Raw genomic sequence first — 18,044 nt, 5'->3', positions numbered from 1 at the left:
AAAATATTTTGTATTTATTTTAAAAAATGGTTCGTAATTATAATGCTCTGGAGGAACATATTATAAATTATTTGGATCATCCAATTTATGTAAGTTGTTAAATTATATTTTTATTGTGTATTTAAATTTTTGTTATTTTTTGTTATTTAACATGTTAAAATATAATTTTTTTGTTAATTTTGAATTAATTTTATGTTATAAAAATACTAAAATAAAATATACATTATACGATACAATATACTAAAAATTTTTAAAAAATATATATTTTTCTATGATAAAAATATAAAATAATACTATAGTAAAATAAAATATATATTCTGTAAAATAAATAAATATGTATGTTGAACATATTCAAAATTTTAATATATAAATGTTAAAGTAATAAATAAATATTAGAAAAATATATACGTTGTTATTAATAATATTAGAGAAATATATGCTTTTGATGCACGGAAAAAAATTATTTTAACTATGGTACTGGTAATGCACTGCACGTTAATTATTTTAACAAATAAAATATTAAAATAAATAAATATGTAAATAATATTATTAAATAAAGTGATCACATATAAATAGATATGCTAATATTTGTTTATTAATAAATGAATATTTATAACTAATATAACAAATATATTTTTGTTGATGCAGTCTAACAGAAATTTGTTGGTGCGTAAACTAGATTCGCCACAGAGTTGGAACCCGGGGGTCAAAAACTACTTACGCGCCACGGGATTCTACCACGTATCTAGGATTGGGATGATAAGAGGATTTCACCCATTGTTAGCTGCTCTGGTTGAAAGGTAGAGGCCAGAGACTCACACTTTTGTGTTGCCGGTGGGTGAGGTTACAGTGACATTGAAAGATGTCTCACATATATTTGGCTTACTCATTGATTGAGAGCCTGTGAGTGGATGGACTGATAGTAGTAGTGATTTCGTTCAGAGTCAGAGCATGGCAATATTCGGACGTGAACCAGTACTCAGTCGTAATTCGAAATCTTATATAAAGCTTGATTGGGTTCAACGTAACAGAGATGCGGAGCCGTTGGACACTGAAGAGTCCATAAAGAGATACGTGAGATGTCAGATTTTCTGTATGTTAGGGTCGACCCTATTCACAGATAAGTCGACCGCATACGCCCATGCGAAGTATCTACCGTTGCTTCGCGATTTCGAGCGGATCCATACTTATAGTTGGGGTTCAGCATGTCTCGCACATCTTTACAGAGCACTATGCCGTGCATCACGATATGATACGAAGGAGATGGATGACCCTCTTAATCTGTTGTTTGTTTGGGCATGGGAGCGAATGCCGTGTATTGCGCCCGTACCGAGACATATCCTTCCACCTGCTGAGATACCAGTTGCCATGAGGTAAATATTTATGGTTCTTGTCGGAGATTATATTCACTATGCATGTTTCAATTACGGTTACTTATGTAAATTTTTTCACTGTATCATGTTTCAGGTGGAGTCATTCGGAACGGAGCACAGCGTGGTTAGAGAAGACCGTTGTGACATTTAGGCATGATATAGACTACATGCAGAAGGTAAATATTTATGGTTCTAATGAATCCTAGTTCCAGACATTAATGTTAGGGTTATGACATACGAATTATATGTGGCAGTTTGAGTGGCGACCGTACGAAGGAATGATCATACCGTAGCGGAGTGGGGGCAACAGGCGAAACACTCGACTGCGGGATCTGCACCCCTTTCCGACTTGGGACTTTATACCGACCTCGAAGTATCGGGATTGGTACGTGCGCTCATTCGGACATATGCTGAGATTATCGGCGTATGTTCCTCAGGGCCCAGCAGCACCTTAGCACCTGCACCTCAGGTCCCACCTCAGCATGCAGTGTTTGAGCCGATTCCTTATTATGTACCACAGCCACAAGACCAGAGCCATGGTAGCCATCACAGTCATCACAATGCGTCCAGCCACCACTCTCATCACGCTCAGCATAGCAACCACTCTCAGCACAGCCACCATTCCCAGCATAGCCACCATTCCCAGCACTCTCAGCACAGGCACCCGGGCCAGCCAGCCAGTTGTGTCATCCGATACTGACGACTCCAGCCAGTCATGATTGGTTTGACTTCTCCGTCGGTGGTCATGATTGGGCCAACGCTAGTTTGGGTGGTTGGTCAGATTTTAGTGCTATGCATTCACCGCCAGTCTCAGCTGATCCACGTGGGGCATCAGTCGGTATGAGCCATGGTTTGCGGCGTCCTGCTTCCGACCACACGTCAGAGGGTGCGTCATGTGATAGTGGATTCCTTTGGCGGACATACACAGTTGTTGACGAGTACAACCCCGGTGCATCCGCTCCAGCAGAGGCAGGTGGGTCGGCCCCTCCGGCAGATGCGGGTGGGTCGGCACCTCCGGAAGAGGCGGGCCGGTCGGCCGCTGCAGGTGTGGATGACTCTGTTCCAGGTCACCCATATGACATACGGACGAAGCAAAATCCGCCTGATAGTTATACTCCGTTGCGGCCAGGTCAGGGCATGATGGGTAAGGCACTGAACTGGATGGCTCGTAGGAAGTGAGCATCGGGTCGGGGTTTTTAGATTTCATCCTAGGGTTTAATGTAATTCGTATTTAATATTCTGTATGTTGGCCGATGTTATTCGTAGTTAAAAATTTGTATATTTGCTTCAGTAAGGCCGTAAATGTTAACATTATCATGGTGTTAAACATCAATGGATAATCTCAAATTTAAAAATACAAACAAGACTAAGATAAAAAAAGAAAATCTATTATAAAAATGCAAATTCAGAAATACAAACACAATGAAAATAAAAGTCATTCCCCCCACCACTCGGTCTAGCACGCTGAGGATATCGACTCCGACTATGACCCTAAGCACCACAGAGACGGCATATCCGAGGACCACGCATGTCGCGTGAGTCCATTTCATTCAAGTATCTGGTCAATTTTGGGCGACCTTTCGACGTTCATCTCAAGGTGGGATTAGCAACCAATGTGGGTCCCTCATATGCAGGCCATGTCTCGGCATCACCTAACGGTGTGAACTCGAATCTATATACCTTACGGACCTCTGTCATCTTGTACACGTCATGCACATACAGCTGCCAATCGATTCGCTGGTTAGCACAGCAAGCAATAACACGGCGACATGGTATTCGTTCCACCTGAAAGTGCCCACAGTCGCACGTACGTCGCGCAAGATCAACGACTAACACCTTTCTGCTAGTCATTTTGCGCACCTCAAATACTTCATTCCGTCTGTCAAAACGGTGCACAACTATATTTCCAGCCTGTTGCATACTTGCCTCTATCCGCTGTTGTGCGAATACGGAATAGGTAAATCCAGCACGTTTGCGTTCGTGACTCTCAGCACTCTTCCACGTAAAAAGTTCATTTAACCGATAATATGTTGCTCGGACTAGTGCCAACACAGGTAGATTACGGGCACCCTTCAACACTGAGTTAATGCACTCGATAAGGTTCGTCGTCATATGGCCCCATCGATGTCCCTCGTCGAATGCCAATACCCAATGTCTAAGTGCAATAGCATCGCACCACCTAGCATATGCATCGCCTCGCTCTTCCAACCTCTTATAGTTGATGTTATACTCCTCCACCATTCTTGAATACCCAATGTTGACCACAAGCTTTTGCAAGTGAGAGACTTTGAATGTTCGTAGGAAGTTGCTGCCGATGTGCCTTATTCAAAACATCCACCATGCTCTTGGAGGTTGCCAGTCACCTCCGAAACGATTCACTGCTGCCCTAATTGACTCATGCCGGTCTGAGATCATACCCACACCATCTTTTCTGACAACATACATTCATAGATTCCTGAGAAAGAAGTGCCACGCATCAGCTGTCTCCCCTTCCACCAAGGCAAAAGCGATAGGCACAATGTTCTGGTTCCCATCCTGTGCAACAGCGACCAGAAGTGTACCTTTGTACTTTCCATATAGGTGTGTTCCGTCAACCTTAACTAGGGGCTTGCAATGCCTAAATGCCCTAATGCATGGATTGAAACTCCAAAATACACGATGAAGTATTTTTACCCTTTGCGCCTCTTCATTTCCATTGTACAGTGGGCGTGTTTCTATCTGGACAACTAACCCAGACATCTTCTGAACCATAACCGAGAGCCACCATGGCAAGGCTTGGAAACTCTCCTCCCAATCACCGAAAACTTTCGCTATGGACTTCTGCTTTGCCAACCAAGCCTTTCGATAACTGATGGTATAGTTGAACCTTGACTGGACTTCGGCTATTATAGATTTCACCTTGATGGACGGGTCAGTCTCGACCAATGGCCTTATAGCCTCAGCAACTGTATCCGAGTCCAACTTGGAATGATCCTGTGAAATCACTCCCATTGTGCACATGTGCCTACCGTTGTATCTGCGTATCTCCCAACAACCTTTTTTCCGTATCAAGCTGGCTCGGATAAGCCAGTCGCACCCACGCCCATACATCTTGCATTTTGCATAGAACGTCTGTGGCTTAGACTCATACACGCCGTAGTCAACTCCTCTAGCGATAGTGTAACTTTTAATTGATGCCACGACCGACTTTCTAGAACTGTATTCCATTCCAATTCGGAACTCTCCGTCCTTGGGATCAGCAACGCCTACAGAAAGTGCCCATCATCATTTATTAATCAATCCAAAGTATAAATTAAAGAAAACATATTATTCGGTCATCACGTACTTATGTTTGAATATTCCGGAAACTCCGGTGCATGCATGGCGTCGAGATCCAACTCACGCATAAAAGGTGGCACGTTCATCGGTTGACTGATCGAGGGGTGAACCACTACATTATCCACTACTGTCTCAACTCCCACATCACCATCCTCGTCTTCGTCGCCGGCTTCATAAGTGGTTTCGAAATCCTCTTCACTGTCACTATTCATTCTCTCGTACACTGCTGCTCTATCATCCTCCACCTCTAAATCATTTTGAATCCCTTCCGCCTCTACGGTTTCAAACTCAACATACAGCTCAATCTGTGGTTGTCGCATCTGAGTCTGCCGGTGAATTTGAAACATATTATGCATAGTCACTTCGTCAGTGATTGGCATGGTATCAAACTGTATCAGACCACCAAAAACTACAACCGGATTCCGGTACAGAATTCTGCTCACTCTCATTAACGTACCATTCTCCATGCTTTGACAGAGACTATTCTGAAGTTCCATAAACATCATGGTGCATGGAACTACAAAGGAAAACGGATTCTGGCACACAAACCTCACTCCCTCATGAGTATTACGTATTATCTCACCGTCGCGATATACTACCAAGTTTGTGGTACCTTCCATTACACCAGAAACACACTCAAAGATCACTCACACACTTCCTCAGAATAAAAATGGACCCGAGCACTGCCTTATATAGAGAGTGTAGCATTCACCACGCCCCCCACGTTTTGATTGCCTCAGGCCAATCACGTATTGCCACGTGTCAGGACGCCCCTGCGTGCTACGTCAGCACGCCCCCATGTGATGCCCCTGTGTTCCACTCAAGATCCGCCACGTCATCATCACGCCCCCACGTGGTATGCCAGCACGCCCCCACGTGATGCCCCCGTGTACCACTCAAGCTGCGCCACGTCATCATCACGCTCCCCACGTGTAGCAGTCAACACGCCCCCTGCGTGTTGATCATGCACTCCAGACGTCCACCATTGGGTAAAACACAATGTTTCTCTATTTCTAGCCCAATCACCACTTTCCTTCCCATATTGAAATTCTTGAGCCTAATAAAATAAAATATTAATTATTATTAAATTTATAATTTTTATCATATATAAATTTTATTATTTTGATTTAAGGATATTGGACTTTCACTTTTTCAGTTTACAAATTTGAGCTTGATCCGAAACAAAAATATCATGAATCTTTTTTTTGTAACTAGAGCTGTTCATTTGTTTGATTTTTCGGAGTTTTAAAGGGCAATTAAAACATTAAGTGTGCACGGCTGCAGTTCATAACTTCATATGGTATCATTGTATCATCAATGTGACACCCAGATTTGTATTTTTTCACATTGAGTAGTGATTCGTTGAATATTTTTTTTGTAGCTACTAGTTAGTCATTGTGTGCACTCCTTTAAGAGATGAATCTAAGGGGGCAAGCAAGGGGCTAATTTATTTTTTGGTGGACGTGAGATGGGGGATATTTTTTAATATGATAATTTTAAGTGTTTTTAAAAAAAATGTAAAAGGTACAGAAATTATTGAATCTGATTTTTATATCTTAAATTTTTTAACTCTTTTGAAATAGAAATTAAAAGGTTTGATTTTGTATTTTAAAAATTAGAGGGTTTGATTTTTATTTCACAAATCGAAGATTCGATTTTTATATCTCTTACAACTCGAAAGATTTAATTTCGGTTTTTTAAATTAATCGGTGTCACATTTAAGAATAATATCTCAACAATCCATAATCTAAAAAAAACACCATTCTCAACCTAATATAAAAAATAAAAAGTGCAAGGAAGTCAAAGCAACAATGTCGTAATTGAGTACCATAAATTAAAGACCAACTTAAAAACAAATAAAACATGCATAGATAGAGTACGTACAGAACTCACACATACAGGCATTACTGATTATGTCAAAACTACTATTATTACAAGCTAAGGAGTTCAAAACTTGCATCAGTTGCATGGTCTTAAAATAGTTGCATATATCCAAAACATATTTAATACGAATCCAAAACAAAATTAAGTATTGTTTATTATATATATGATTTGTCCGTTACAACTCGAGTATAACTGCCTTATAATTCGATTTTTATCGTACAAAAAAAAAATTATAATTCGATTATTATTTGCAATTTTTATATCTTATTCTAACAGATCAACTATTACTTTCTTATAATATTTATATAAAAGAGAGTAAATTTTTCACTAAAAAAATATGTGAAAAAATTCTAATTTTTAGTCTTATTTGATTATGGGATGTCTTTTGCAGGTATTTATGCTTCATATTCTTCTTCAATCGAAATATAACTCATCCAATTCGAAAAATCCAAAGAACATTTCAAAGTGAACGAACTATTAACTATACAAGAATACTTCATAGCTATACTAAAACAATATTTTTAATATATTTTTCAAACATTATAAATGAAAATAAATAATATTTATGGATTAGATTGGACACTTCGAAAATTCTCCTATTTAAGAGTTAAGAAGCATCAGGTGGGTGTGTAAATGTGCAACACTATTTTGCACGTGGAAGGCAATTCTGGCTTTCTGGAACAGAAAACGATGTCGTATAATTGCATGGATTTTATGGTAGGTGAAAGGAGAGCCTAGCAAACTCAAGGTTCAACCGGAACCGCAGCTCTCTTTTTCTTCTCACTGACACACATGAACCACACCCTCGCACGTTCAAACTCGTAACTTTATCCCCAAAACTGAAAACTCTTCATCTCTCTCCTATGTTCTCTTCTCTGCTACTCCACCACCACCACCACCACCACCACCACCACCATGCCTCTTCTACTCTCAGCTTCACAACCTCCCCTACTCCCTCTCATCCCACACAGTAATAAAACTCTCATCACACTTTCTAGAAAGCGCTTCGGTTTCGCTCCCAACACCTTAACAACCCCACCCTCTCTCCGTTCCAGGCGCATTCTCCCTAAATATTCTGCTTCTTCCTCTTCCTCCATCAACGGTGTTTCCCTTGAGGACATTCCAGAACATTCCAGAAACGAAGAATCAACTTCTCCTACTCGGGATGAGTTCCTTCTCCTCCAAACGCTCCGAACCTGGCTCCGCTTCCTCCCTTCCATTCTCCCTGGTGGATCCTGGTGGAACTTCGACGACGACATCGAAATCGAGCTACTGGCTCAGCCGGTTTCTGTCTGGCGCGCACTCGGCAAGATGTGGCACCTCGTCGCGCGTGACCGCTGGATCATCTTCGCCGCCTTCACCGCTCTCATTTTCGCGGCGGTGCGTCTGCCCATTCTTCTTTTGCTGCTTTTTGGAACATTTGATTTTTCGAGAATTTGTTGTATGACTTTTTTTTTGCTTTCTTTCAGGTTTCTGAGATTTCAATACCGCATTTCTTGACGGCGTCGATTTTCTCGGCGCAGAGCGCGGAGATTGCGGTTTTTCACCAGAATGTGCGGCTTTTGGTTCTGTTGTGTGTGATCTCGGGAATATGCAGGTCAAAATCTTGTATGGTCTAATCTCCCTTTCTACTTGCTGATACTCATAAATTGCTTTTTTTTTTTTGCTTTACCAAAAGGGGGAATCAATGAATCATTCTCCTCTTTCTTTTAGTGTCTTTTATGGAGTAGAATATAGTAATGCATTGTTAAGATTCCGATGACAGTTGTAAGTATTGAAGATATTATTGTAACTAGGAGTTAAAACTTTGTTAGAGAACTTTTGGTTTTGATTTAGTTAGAGCATGCTTGGTTTACATCTAAAATTAATTTTGAATGGCAAAGATCATTTACTTTTCCGCCCTCATTTGTTGTTTTTAGTTTGGTTCATTTGAAACTTTGGTTTTACATTTGAGATATGGTGGCTAACAAGTAGTTTTCCTATGCTTCAGTGGGATAAGAGGTTGCTGTTTTGGCATTGCAAACATGATTTTGGTGAGTTTCTCTGTACTGTGTAAACAAGACTTGGGTTTTGGGACTTCAATGCTTTATGTTAAAAATACAAATAGGCTAGGTCATAATGAAATAAGTATAGTTTTCAAATTAAGACTATTGTACTTGAGCAGTGATCTTTATGCAATTTGATAAGCCTTTACTTTCAGATCTGGTCTGCATATATGTTATATAAATGGCGATTTGTGTGTGTGTGCATGTGTGTGTTGAAACAATGATTTATGTGTTTACAAATATGTGCAGGTTAAGAGAATGAGAGAAACATTATACTCTTCCCTTATTCTTCAGGTTCTGCCGCAGCACTTAATAACACTATAAGTTTGTTGCCCTCATTTATTTATCTTTTCTCTTGGTGTATGGTTTAACTCATTCTGCAGTGCCCTTATTGTAGGATATATCATTTTTTGACTCTGAAACAGTTGGTGATTTGACAAGTAGACTCGGGGCAGATTGTCAACAAGTGTCTAGGGTTATTGGAAATGATCTTAACTTGATATTGCGCAATGTTCTTCAGGTATGAATTAGTTGTGCAAGATGAAATATCCATATAAGTCATCCCACATGTCAAAAGATTTAAATTAGTTTTCTCATCTTGTTAGGGGACAGGTTCATTAATCTACTTGGTGATTTTGTCTTGGCCACTTGGTTTAAGTACGTTGATGATATGCATCATGTTAGGAGCAGTTATGGTACATTATGGAAGGTAAAGTTTTTGGTTGATTTTCTTCAAATATCTCCTTTAGAAAATTGCAATTCCATTTCTTGTGTTAATTGCAAATTAAATAGCACTAACAGAGGCATCATGTCTAAAAAGGGAGTGTATCTATCAGAACATACTGCTCATGAATGCTATGACTTGCTCTTAATTGGTTCACACAATAGAGGCTAATTAATTTCCATTTTAGAGAAGATGTCAATATGTAAAAGTCAAAGGAATCTCTTAACATTCCCTAACAGTGTTTACCCCAGGCATCTACTTTTTGCCTTATTTTGTCTCCTTATTCCACCGGTGTTAATTTTGTTATATATTTCAACATAGGTACCAGAAAAAGGCAGCAAGGTTGATCCAAGAAGTCACTGCTTCTGCAAATGATGTAGAATATGATGCCTTGTGATGTAATTCGTTTTATAATTCATAAATGCTATTGTAACAATTTTCTCGTTATTATATCATAGGTAGCTCAAGAGACCTTGTCTCTCATTCGAACTGTCCGTGTTTATGGAACAGAAGAAGTAGAACATGGAAGGTGATGTTATTATGATTATAATTTATTTATTACTTGCTTATTCCCATTATTCTGCTAATTATATTCATCTCTATTGACAGGTACAAATGGTGGCTGGAGAAATTAGCTGACATAAGCCTGCGACAAAGTGCTGCATATGGGTTTTGGAATTTAAGCTTCAATGCTCTTTATCATTCAACTCAGGTATAATAAGGATTCTAAATTTCTATACTTATCTATTTTGAGATATTTGCCCCTGTTTTCACCTTTGACCTTTAATTTGCTATTGGAAGGAAGTTTGATTAAAAATTAATTTATTTTAATTCAGAAGTCTAGCTAAACTAAACCTTTGTACTTGACTGCTGCTTTTATGGGAATGTTTTATCTTATAGGTTATCGCTGTGCTGTTTGGAGGGATGTCTATTCTTGCTGGACATATTACTGCTGAGAAACTTACTAAGTTTATACTATACAGTGAATGGCTAATTTATTCAACCTGGTGGGTGGGAGACAATATTTCCAATTTGATGCAATCTGTTGGAGCTAGTGAAAAAGTATTCCATTTAATGGATCTCTTACCTAGCAGCCAATTCACAGAAAGAGGCAAGTATTGTGAGAGCTATATTAAGGCTTTTCATTCTTCCACCTGTATGAGACTGCTGGTACCTACGTCTGCATGTGCAACTTTCAACTACTTGTGGATCAAACATTAATATTTTCTGAACCCAAGAAATTTGTGGAAAATAGTGATAGTAATTTACATATTGAAAAAGTTTTATCTAAAAATAAGAGAAAAGGAAAGTCTCCTATTATTGAAATGTTGAGTTATTGCATAACTTTCCATCATTCATTTAATTCTAAATATAATGAAGATTGGGGACAATTTTTTCGCAGGAGTAAAGTTGCAGGGGTTGATGGGGCAAATTGAGTTTCTAAATGTATCTTTTCGCTACCCTTCAAGGCCAACGGTAGATCTCCTATTGCTAGCATCATTATTTGGTTTCTATAGAGAAACTTTTATATTCTTACTCCTCCATGTCTCAGTTACACTGTGAATGGTGCTAAAATTAAAATATTGACTTCAATGCAGCAATTTTTAAAAGCTTGCTCTCCCTCCAAAATTGTTGATGCATTCTTTTTCCCTTTTTGGTAGTGTAAGTTGGGTGTCAAATAACAATGCTGTGAAGTTTAACTGTTTATGTCCTTTTAGAAAAAATGCATGCTTTATATAAGCTTTGAACTAAGTGTATTTAAAAATAAAATCTTTGTGTGAAAGGGATGAAGGAAAAGGGGCAGAACATTTTGAATCATATTATCTCAGTGTTCATGCAATCATTCTTCATTATAGACAATTTATTCCACGAATATCCCATGCAACACAATTTCTCAAATTAATGGAATGGTTTACTATTGACATATATCCTGAATTCTGAATTCTTCTGCCATCACTTCTCTGTTTGCGTGACATTTTAACATGTTATATTCGATTTGACATTCCATGTACACGTGTTTAAGTTATTGTCAGTGATACAGGCTCAATTAATCACACTGACGTTGTGGCAGGTATCTGTGGTGCAACATGTAAACTTTGTGGTCCATCCCAGTGAGGTGGTTGCAATTGTAAGAAAGAAATTGCCTGTAGCACCTTCAATACATTCCTTCCCTGCACTCTGCTCAAGAGATTAATTTACTTTTTCCTTTTGATTCGGTATAGGTTGGTCTTAGTGGTAGCGGAAAAAGCACACTGGTGAACCTTTTGCTTCGTCTCTATGAGCCGACAAGTGGCCAGGTATATCTCATATAAACTGAGCGCAGACTTGGATGGTTTCATTTACATGTTGACTTTCCATTAAAAGGGCTAAAAAGAAGAAGGTTCTGAATCTATGTTTGAATGCGGGTGAGACAAGGGTCTTACTAGTAGCTTACATTTTTTATTTGAATATTTATCGACATAAGTTTTTATTTATTGCAGATTTTGGTAGATGGCATTCCTATTAAAGACTTGGACATCATGTGGTGGAGAGGGAGAATAGGATATGTTGGACAGGTTCTTAAGTCTTTCCAACATGGTTGAAATTCAGTAAATAAATATTGCTCTTTCCTTCTGACCTAACAGTTTTTGCTTGTGTAGGAACCCAAGCTCTTCCGGATGGATATTAGTTCAAACATCAGATATGGATGTACTCGCGATGTAACACAGGAGGATGTTGAATGGGCTGCAAAGGAGGCCTATGCTCATGATTTCATCACAGCACTTCCTAACGGTTATGAAACAGTTGTCGATGACGATCTATTAAGTGGGGGTCAAAAGCAGCGAATCGCTATTGCTAGAGCCATCCTTCGGGACCCAAAAATATTGATCCTTGATGAAGCCACCAGTGCACTGGATGCTGAGAGTGAACATAACGTCAAGGTTGTTTCTGGAACCTATTATTAACCGGTTGGTAATTAGACACACTAAATGTTAATAGAGAGATTAAGGCACTGATGCATTCAATTCTATGTAGGGTGTTCTTCGATCCGTCAGAAGTGACTCTACATCAAGGAGAAGTGTCATAGTCATTGCACACAGGTGATATAGATTCTTTGGTTTTATGATTGTCATTAGATAGTATCCTGTCTCTTTTTTTTTTTCTTTTTCTTTTTCCTGATCTATAAGACTTGGTTCACAGGCTTTCCACCATACAAGCCGCTGACAGGATTGTGGTAATGGATGGTGGTCAAGTTATTGAGGTTTGTAAAGTGTTGATTTAATTTGATTGCCCTAAATTATCCTATCAACATTTTAATAATCCCTTTTGAAGTACCCTTGATATTTTCATGTGTTTCCTCCTTTCTTGATTTCTGTCATCTTCAATGGTGTATGAAAATTTGGGTTACAAGTTTATACATGTTCTCTATTTAAAAAACAAGAAAAAAAAATTACTGGATTTTCACCGAAGTTCTTATTCTGGATAATGATGGTCATTAGACAGGACCATGAAGAGTTGAAGACAGTAAGGGTTGTTTGGTTTCAATTTTGATTTTCAATATATCTATTTTTAAAATCCTATAATAAAAATAAGAATTATTCGATTTGCAATGAAAGGAATTTTATTGTTTAACTAATTTTTATACTTTTTTCTTCAGAAACGTCTAAAAGTAAAAAGCAATATAAATATGAACTCACACCAAACAGTCCCTAATTGTTTCTCTTCCAGTTTTTAATCTGATTGTTTTTTTCATTAAGTTTAATCAGACTGTTAAATAGCGTGGGGACATAACTCTTATTATGTTGCAAGGCTTTATTGTTTTCACTATGCCCCATTTGTCATAATCTGAATTCTAGCTGCCAATAACTTCTCTCTGTGCAGATTGGAAGTCATAGAGAACTTCTCCTAAAAGATGGTTTATATGCTCGGTTGACTCGAAAACAGGCAGATGCCATGGCATGATTTTGGGGTTTCCATTGCTGCTTGATTCTTTATTTTAAAATGCAGTACAGTGGGGTAGCAACTTCTTTTTTTCATGTCTTGCTGCCCATGTATTTAGTCTTACACAACAATATTAAGGTTTAGAGCAAAGAAGGAAGAAATGATATTTGTTGCAGAAGTCTTGATTCAAAATGCTGAGGCAGCTCCACAGAAAATCTCACCGGATCAGATTCTTAGATGCGAAAGCATGAAAACTAGCTCCACCATTGGGCTACATTGGAATTCAAGATGCTAGATTAAGCTGCACTTTCTTTATGCTGTTGGTAACATGTATTATATGTTCATTTATGTTGTAATATAATTTCTTAACGTGTTAAAGCTATTTGATTTGAATAATACAGGAATATCCAAATTCCATCGAAAAATTGAATGAACTAATCATGAAAGAAACTAGTGGTTTATCCACCCCAAGTTTTGCTTATATGCATATACATAATTGGTAAAGATGTTCGTTTTTGCATTACTCTTAATAAGAAACTAACCTAAGACACTGAAGTTAAGATGGAGAATACTCTAAATTGGTTCCCGGAAATTCTCAATGGATTTATCACTAATTGAGATACGTAAAATGGGTGTGGATGTGATTTTTGATATAATAATAATTAGAAGATGAGATAATAAAATAGGTATTATAGTTTAGGAAGCTGTTCTGGTATGACAATGTACGTAATGGAATGTGATGTTTCTCTCATTTTGACCATAGAGATATAACATAAATTAATATGAACGGTCAAAATTTTAATAAACTACTTTGAGTGTACGTGAAAGTCAGGAGTTCACGGTAAATTTGCAACGGATTCGGATTTTATAGTTGACAAGTATATACACGCATACAATGTCCCTTTTATCCATGACCCATGTGACTGATGTGAGATAAAAGGTAGATGTGTGAATGGATGAATGCATAACTTTTTAAGCGAAGCCGTTTTGTTGGGTTAAAAGTTATGTATTTATTAAATACTATAATTGAGTGTATGATAATAAATTATTTGTTTAATTTATTAATTTTAGATATCAATATTTAAAAAAAATGAATAATTATTTTTAATAACAATAAAAATTTTACCACTAAAAGTAATATACTAATATGATAACATATCATAAATATGACTAAATAAGAATATTATATTTCAATCTCAATAAAGGTTAACGAGTATATCACCAAGATGAATAAGTCATTAATTTGCATAAATGTTAAATCATGATATTAAAAAAAGTGATTTAATTTTTTCTATAATAAATTTTTTTATCACTTTTTTTTAAAATAAATATTTTTATGATTAAAAAATTAATTATAAAATAATTTATTTATAAGCTATTTTTAATACAAATCTTTATGTTTACGGTCAATTTTAAATTTGTATCTTTTTAATTTTTTTAAAAAATAACATACATATTTAAGTTTTTTACTATTTTAAATATTAAAAGATCAATAACTGACGTACATTATTAATAAAATATATAACTTGTTACATTTTCATGTCAGTCTTGTGAATTTTTTGAAGGCATAAAATAATAAAATATGTTGACTTTAATATGATTAGAATCTAAATATAATTATTCAAGTAAGCACCACTAATTATGTTAATAAAAAAATTTTATAAAAAAATGTGATTTACATTTTAAAATTTTCAAGTAAATTCATTTCAAAATGTAGGAATTAGATTCAATTATGCTACATTTTTAAATGAAATATAGAATTTCACAACAAAATTAACATTCATTAAGAAAATAAATTTTAGGGGTGGCAAGTGGGCATGCCTACCCTGTCCCATTTTGTCCCGCCAAAAGGTCACTATTTGGCGGGCTAGTCCCCCTTTCCGTCTATTGAAGCGGTCCTAAATTTCTATTCCGTCCTACCTAATGGCGGTTTGGTAGGCTCTTTTTCTCTTTTTGAAAAATTATTAAACCATTATAATAAAAAATATATAATTTCATGAGTATTTCAATAAATTTATAATTTTTAAATTCACAAACATTAAAAAATATTTATAATTCTAAATATCTAATATACATAATAATTAACCAAGTTTTTTAAAACAAAATAATAAAATCAATATTGTTTAAAGCAAAACAAACATTATCTAAAATATATAATTAAATATTGTCCAACTAACTCAAAGTAAAATGAACAAACATTTCAAATACAAACACAAAAGTAATGTTCCAAATTCAATTATCATCTTAAAGTCAAAAGTCCGTCCTACCTTGCCGAAACCTGCGAAATCTGTGAATTAGGCAGTGTGGGTTCGATGAGTTTTTTCTATTATAGAGGACTTAAATTTCTAGTCCGACTCATCTTTTTTTTCTTCGAGATACGCGAGCCAGTCCGATAAGTTTCAACCTATTTGCGACTCCTAATAAATTTATTTACGGCTCTTTTCTAATTATAATTAATAACAAAACTTAGAAAAAAATATTAATGTCATTATTCTTATTAACTAAATCTTAATATTAAATAGTTGATAGTTTCATAAGTGAAAATCGTTAAGTAATAACATACAAATTAATCAAGAACAAAAAATAAGAACTCATAAAAAATAATTAATAAATTTTGAATCGTTAATATTATTAGTGAAAAATATTTATTAAAAATATATAATATGTTAAGTCATTAATTAATATTTTTAAGTTATATATATATATATATATATATATATATATATATATATATATATTAAAAAATATTTATACCCAAATAAATAAATAAATATAAAAGAATAATTCATAAATAGATGATAAAAAACCATAACATATAAAAAAAATTATAATCACAATAAAATATTTTTGAAGTTTAGCTATCATTAATTAGGAAAAGATGCTAATCATACAAATAAAGGTAGCAACCAATCACTATAATAATAACTAATATTCACATGCATGCTATACTAGAGTTTAATTTTCATGAAAAAAAATAGAAACTTGTTTAATATTGTCCTTATTACATATAGCTGGAAAAAGTAATAATATTCTTATTATAAATTAAAAATTCTGAATATAATAAACAGGAGGGAAAATTGTTTCAATAAATTATTCAATGAAAAAAATTCCTGAAAAAAGCATGGTTAGACTGCACCCCAAAACTTAAACCTATAAGCTACCAAGCCAAAAAAAAATAGTTTATATCCAACAACTCCAAACTCACTTTTACATATTACTTTATCCATTACTCCTCGACTAGACAATTACGTTTATGAGTCGGTTATTTGTGAGAATATATTAATAAAAGTAGGGTTATTTTAGTTCTTCTAATTCACTATAAGACAAATATAGCATTGGCAACTTATTCGTACAAGACATACGATATTCCACTCATTTGAAAAGGTATACGAGATAATTTTTCTATAATTTTTAAATTAATCTTCGAATGATTTTTTTTAATTAAATTTATTTTTAAAAAATTTTAAATTAATCTAATTTATATCATTGGCAAAACGTTACTCGCTCTTACTTTAACCACACACTTTCAGTCACTCTCAATAAGAAAAAAACCCCTCCCAACAGGGTTTGTCAAATTCGCCATGCCTTCCACCATGACGCCGTTCACATTTCTATGTTTTTTTTCTCACTGTCATCATCCTCCACGGCACCATTGGCGCCGACAAGTTCGGAACCCCTTAACAAGGCTTCAATAATCTCAGCCACCACCTCAACTCGCACGGCTGCATCCTCGAAGAACAACAACACTTAGAGAAAACCACCACCACCACCAACTATGTCACCTTCGATATCTCCACGATCCTCGTCGACAAACCATCCAGCAACGACGAAGTAACCTGCAAACGCACCATACACATTAGGCCCCAAAATCACCAATTGGGACCAATGGTGCAAAAGGTGGCTCCAACAATACATTAATTTTTCAAATTTTATCGCTCGGAACAAGGCCCATATCCTTCTTGTAACATGGCTATTTGAGTGCAAAAGTGTACCTTGAGAATGGTTACTACTTGCATGACTATTGGGGGAGTTCTTGTGAATCGTTATGAAGAGATGATTGAAAATTATCACCCATTCATCCTGGTATTGGTGATCACAGGTGACCACTTGTGATACATTTTATTGGATGCAAGTCTTGTGGACTACTTATGGTAGTTTAGAGATTACTCTCAGAGGTGTTTGAGACAGGTGGACCGTGCATATAATTTTGTTGATGATCAGATTCTGCATATGTATGATAGAGTGGATATTCATACATGAAATTGGGATTATGGTTTATCAATTAGGACTAATTTGATCTAATTTTGTAAATGATGACACTATCAGTTATATAATTAATGGAAGGACTAACGTGACTCATTTTAAATTTTTAAAAAATGAATTTGATTAAAAAATTATTTAGAGACTAATTTAAAAATCGCTTGATCTTTTAGGGACTAATTTGATTATTTATTCTCAATTTACCTACTAAAAACAATTATACAAACAACTGGATTTGATCATTATATTTTTTTTCCCCAAAGTTGAGTTATTCATTTCATTGAAAGAGAGAAAGAATTAATGTCTAATTGGGACAACTAACATATAAAAAGAGTTCTCCCAATGCTCTATGTGAGCTACACGAATGAAAAATAAGAAGAGAAAAAGCAATTCCTAGAGAAGAAATTGGTGGCGCTAGGAGGAAGATGTTGAACTGTAGTCAAAGAAGAGTTTTCTAGAATACTTTGTTAGAATACGCTTATGAATTGAAGGCTTTGTTAGAATACGCTTATGAAGGTT

At 35.8% G+C, this 18,044-nt stretch overlaps 3 protein-coding genes across 4 annotated transcripts; 1 reads left to right on the top strand and 2 right to left on the bottom strand.

The window, feature by feature from the left end:
- Positions 1-2,960: 2,960 nt before the first annotated feature.
- LOC148563586 (uncharacterized) lies at positions 2,961-3,614 on the bottom strand. The gene has a single exon (XM_088486865.1). It carries the CDS (start codon positions 3,612-3,614, stop codon positions 2,961-2,963), a length of 654 nt encoding a protein of 217 aa, XP_088342991.1.
- A 204-nt stretch (positions 3,615-3,818) lies between these two features.
- LOC107640357 (uncharacterized) lies at positions 3,819-4,903 on the bottom strand. The gene is made up of 2 exons (XM_016343882.2): positions 4,699-4,903; positions 3,819-4,618 (listed from the first exon to the last, which is right to left on the bottom strand). Exons 1-2 carry the CDS (start codon positions 4,901-4,903, stop codon positions 3,819-3,821), a joined length of 1,005 nt encoding a protein of 334 aa, XP_016199368.2.
- A 2,309-nt stretch (positions 4,904-7,212) lies between these two features.
- Positions 7,213-13,769, top strand: ABCB26 (transporter associated with antigen processing protein 1). 2 transcript variants are annotated; one of them, XM_088487974.1, is made up of 18 exons: positions 7,213-7,955; positions 8,045-8,172; positions 8,566-8,608; positions 8,870-8,914; positions 9,018-9,140; positions 9,226-9,329; positions 9,666-9,720; positions 9,803-9,873; positions 9,954-10,056; positions 10,245-10,455; positions 10,747-10,820; positions 11,416-11,472; positions 11,567-11,641; positions 11,825-11,899; positions 11,984-12,265; positions 12,360-12,424; positions 12,525-12,585; positions 13,206-13,769. In XM_088487974.1, exons 1-18 carry the CDS (start codon positions 7,491-7,493, stop codon positions 13,284-13,286), a joined length of 2,118 nt encoding a protein of 705 aa, XP_088344100.1. In that variant the 5' UTR covers positions 7,213-7,490; the 3' UTR covers positions 13,287-13,769. The 2 variants fall into 2 exon arrangements, with proteins under 2 accessions (XP_088344100.1, XP_088344101.1); XM_088487975.1 differs by having other exon boundaries at positions 7,303-7,955; positions 8,045-8,183.
- Positions 13,770-18,044: the final 4,275 nt, after the last annotated feature.

The sequence above is a fragment of the Arachis ipaensis genome, chromosome B5 (assembly GCF_059453495.1).
Source record: "Arachis ipaensis isolate K30076 ecotype BB chromosome B5, ASM5945349v1, whole genome shotgun sequence".
In the NCBI taxonomy this organism is placed as follows: Eukaryota; Viridiplantae; Streptophyta; class Magnoliopsida; order Fabales; family Fabaceae; genus Arachis; species Arachis ipaensis.
This window is presented reverse-complemented; position numbering and strand designations above follow the sequence as displayed.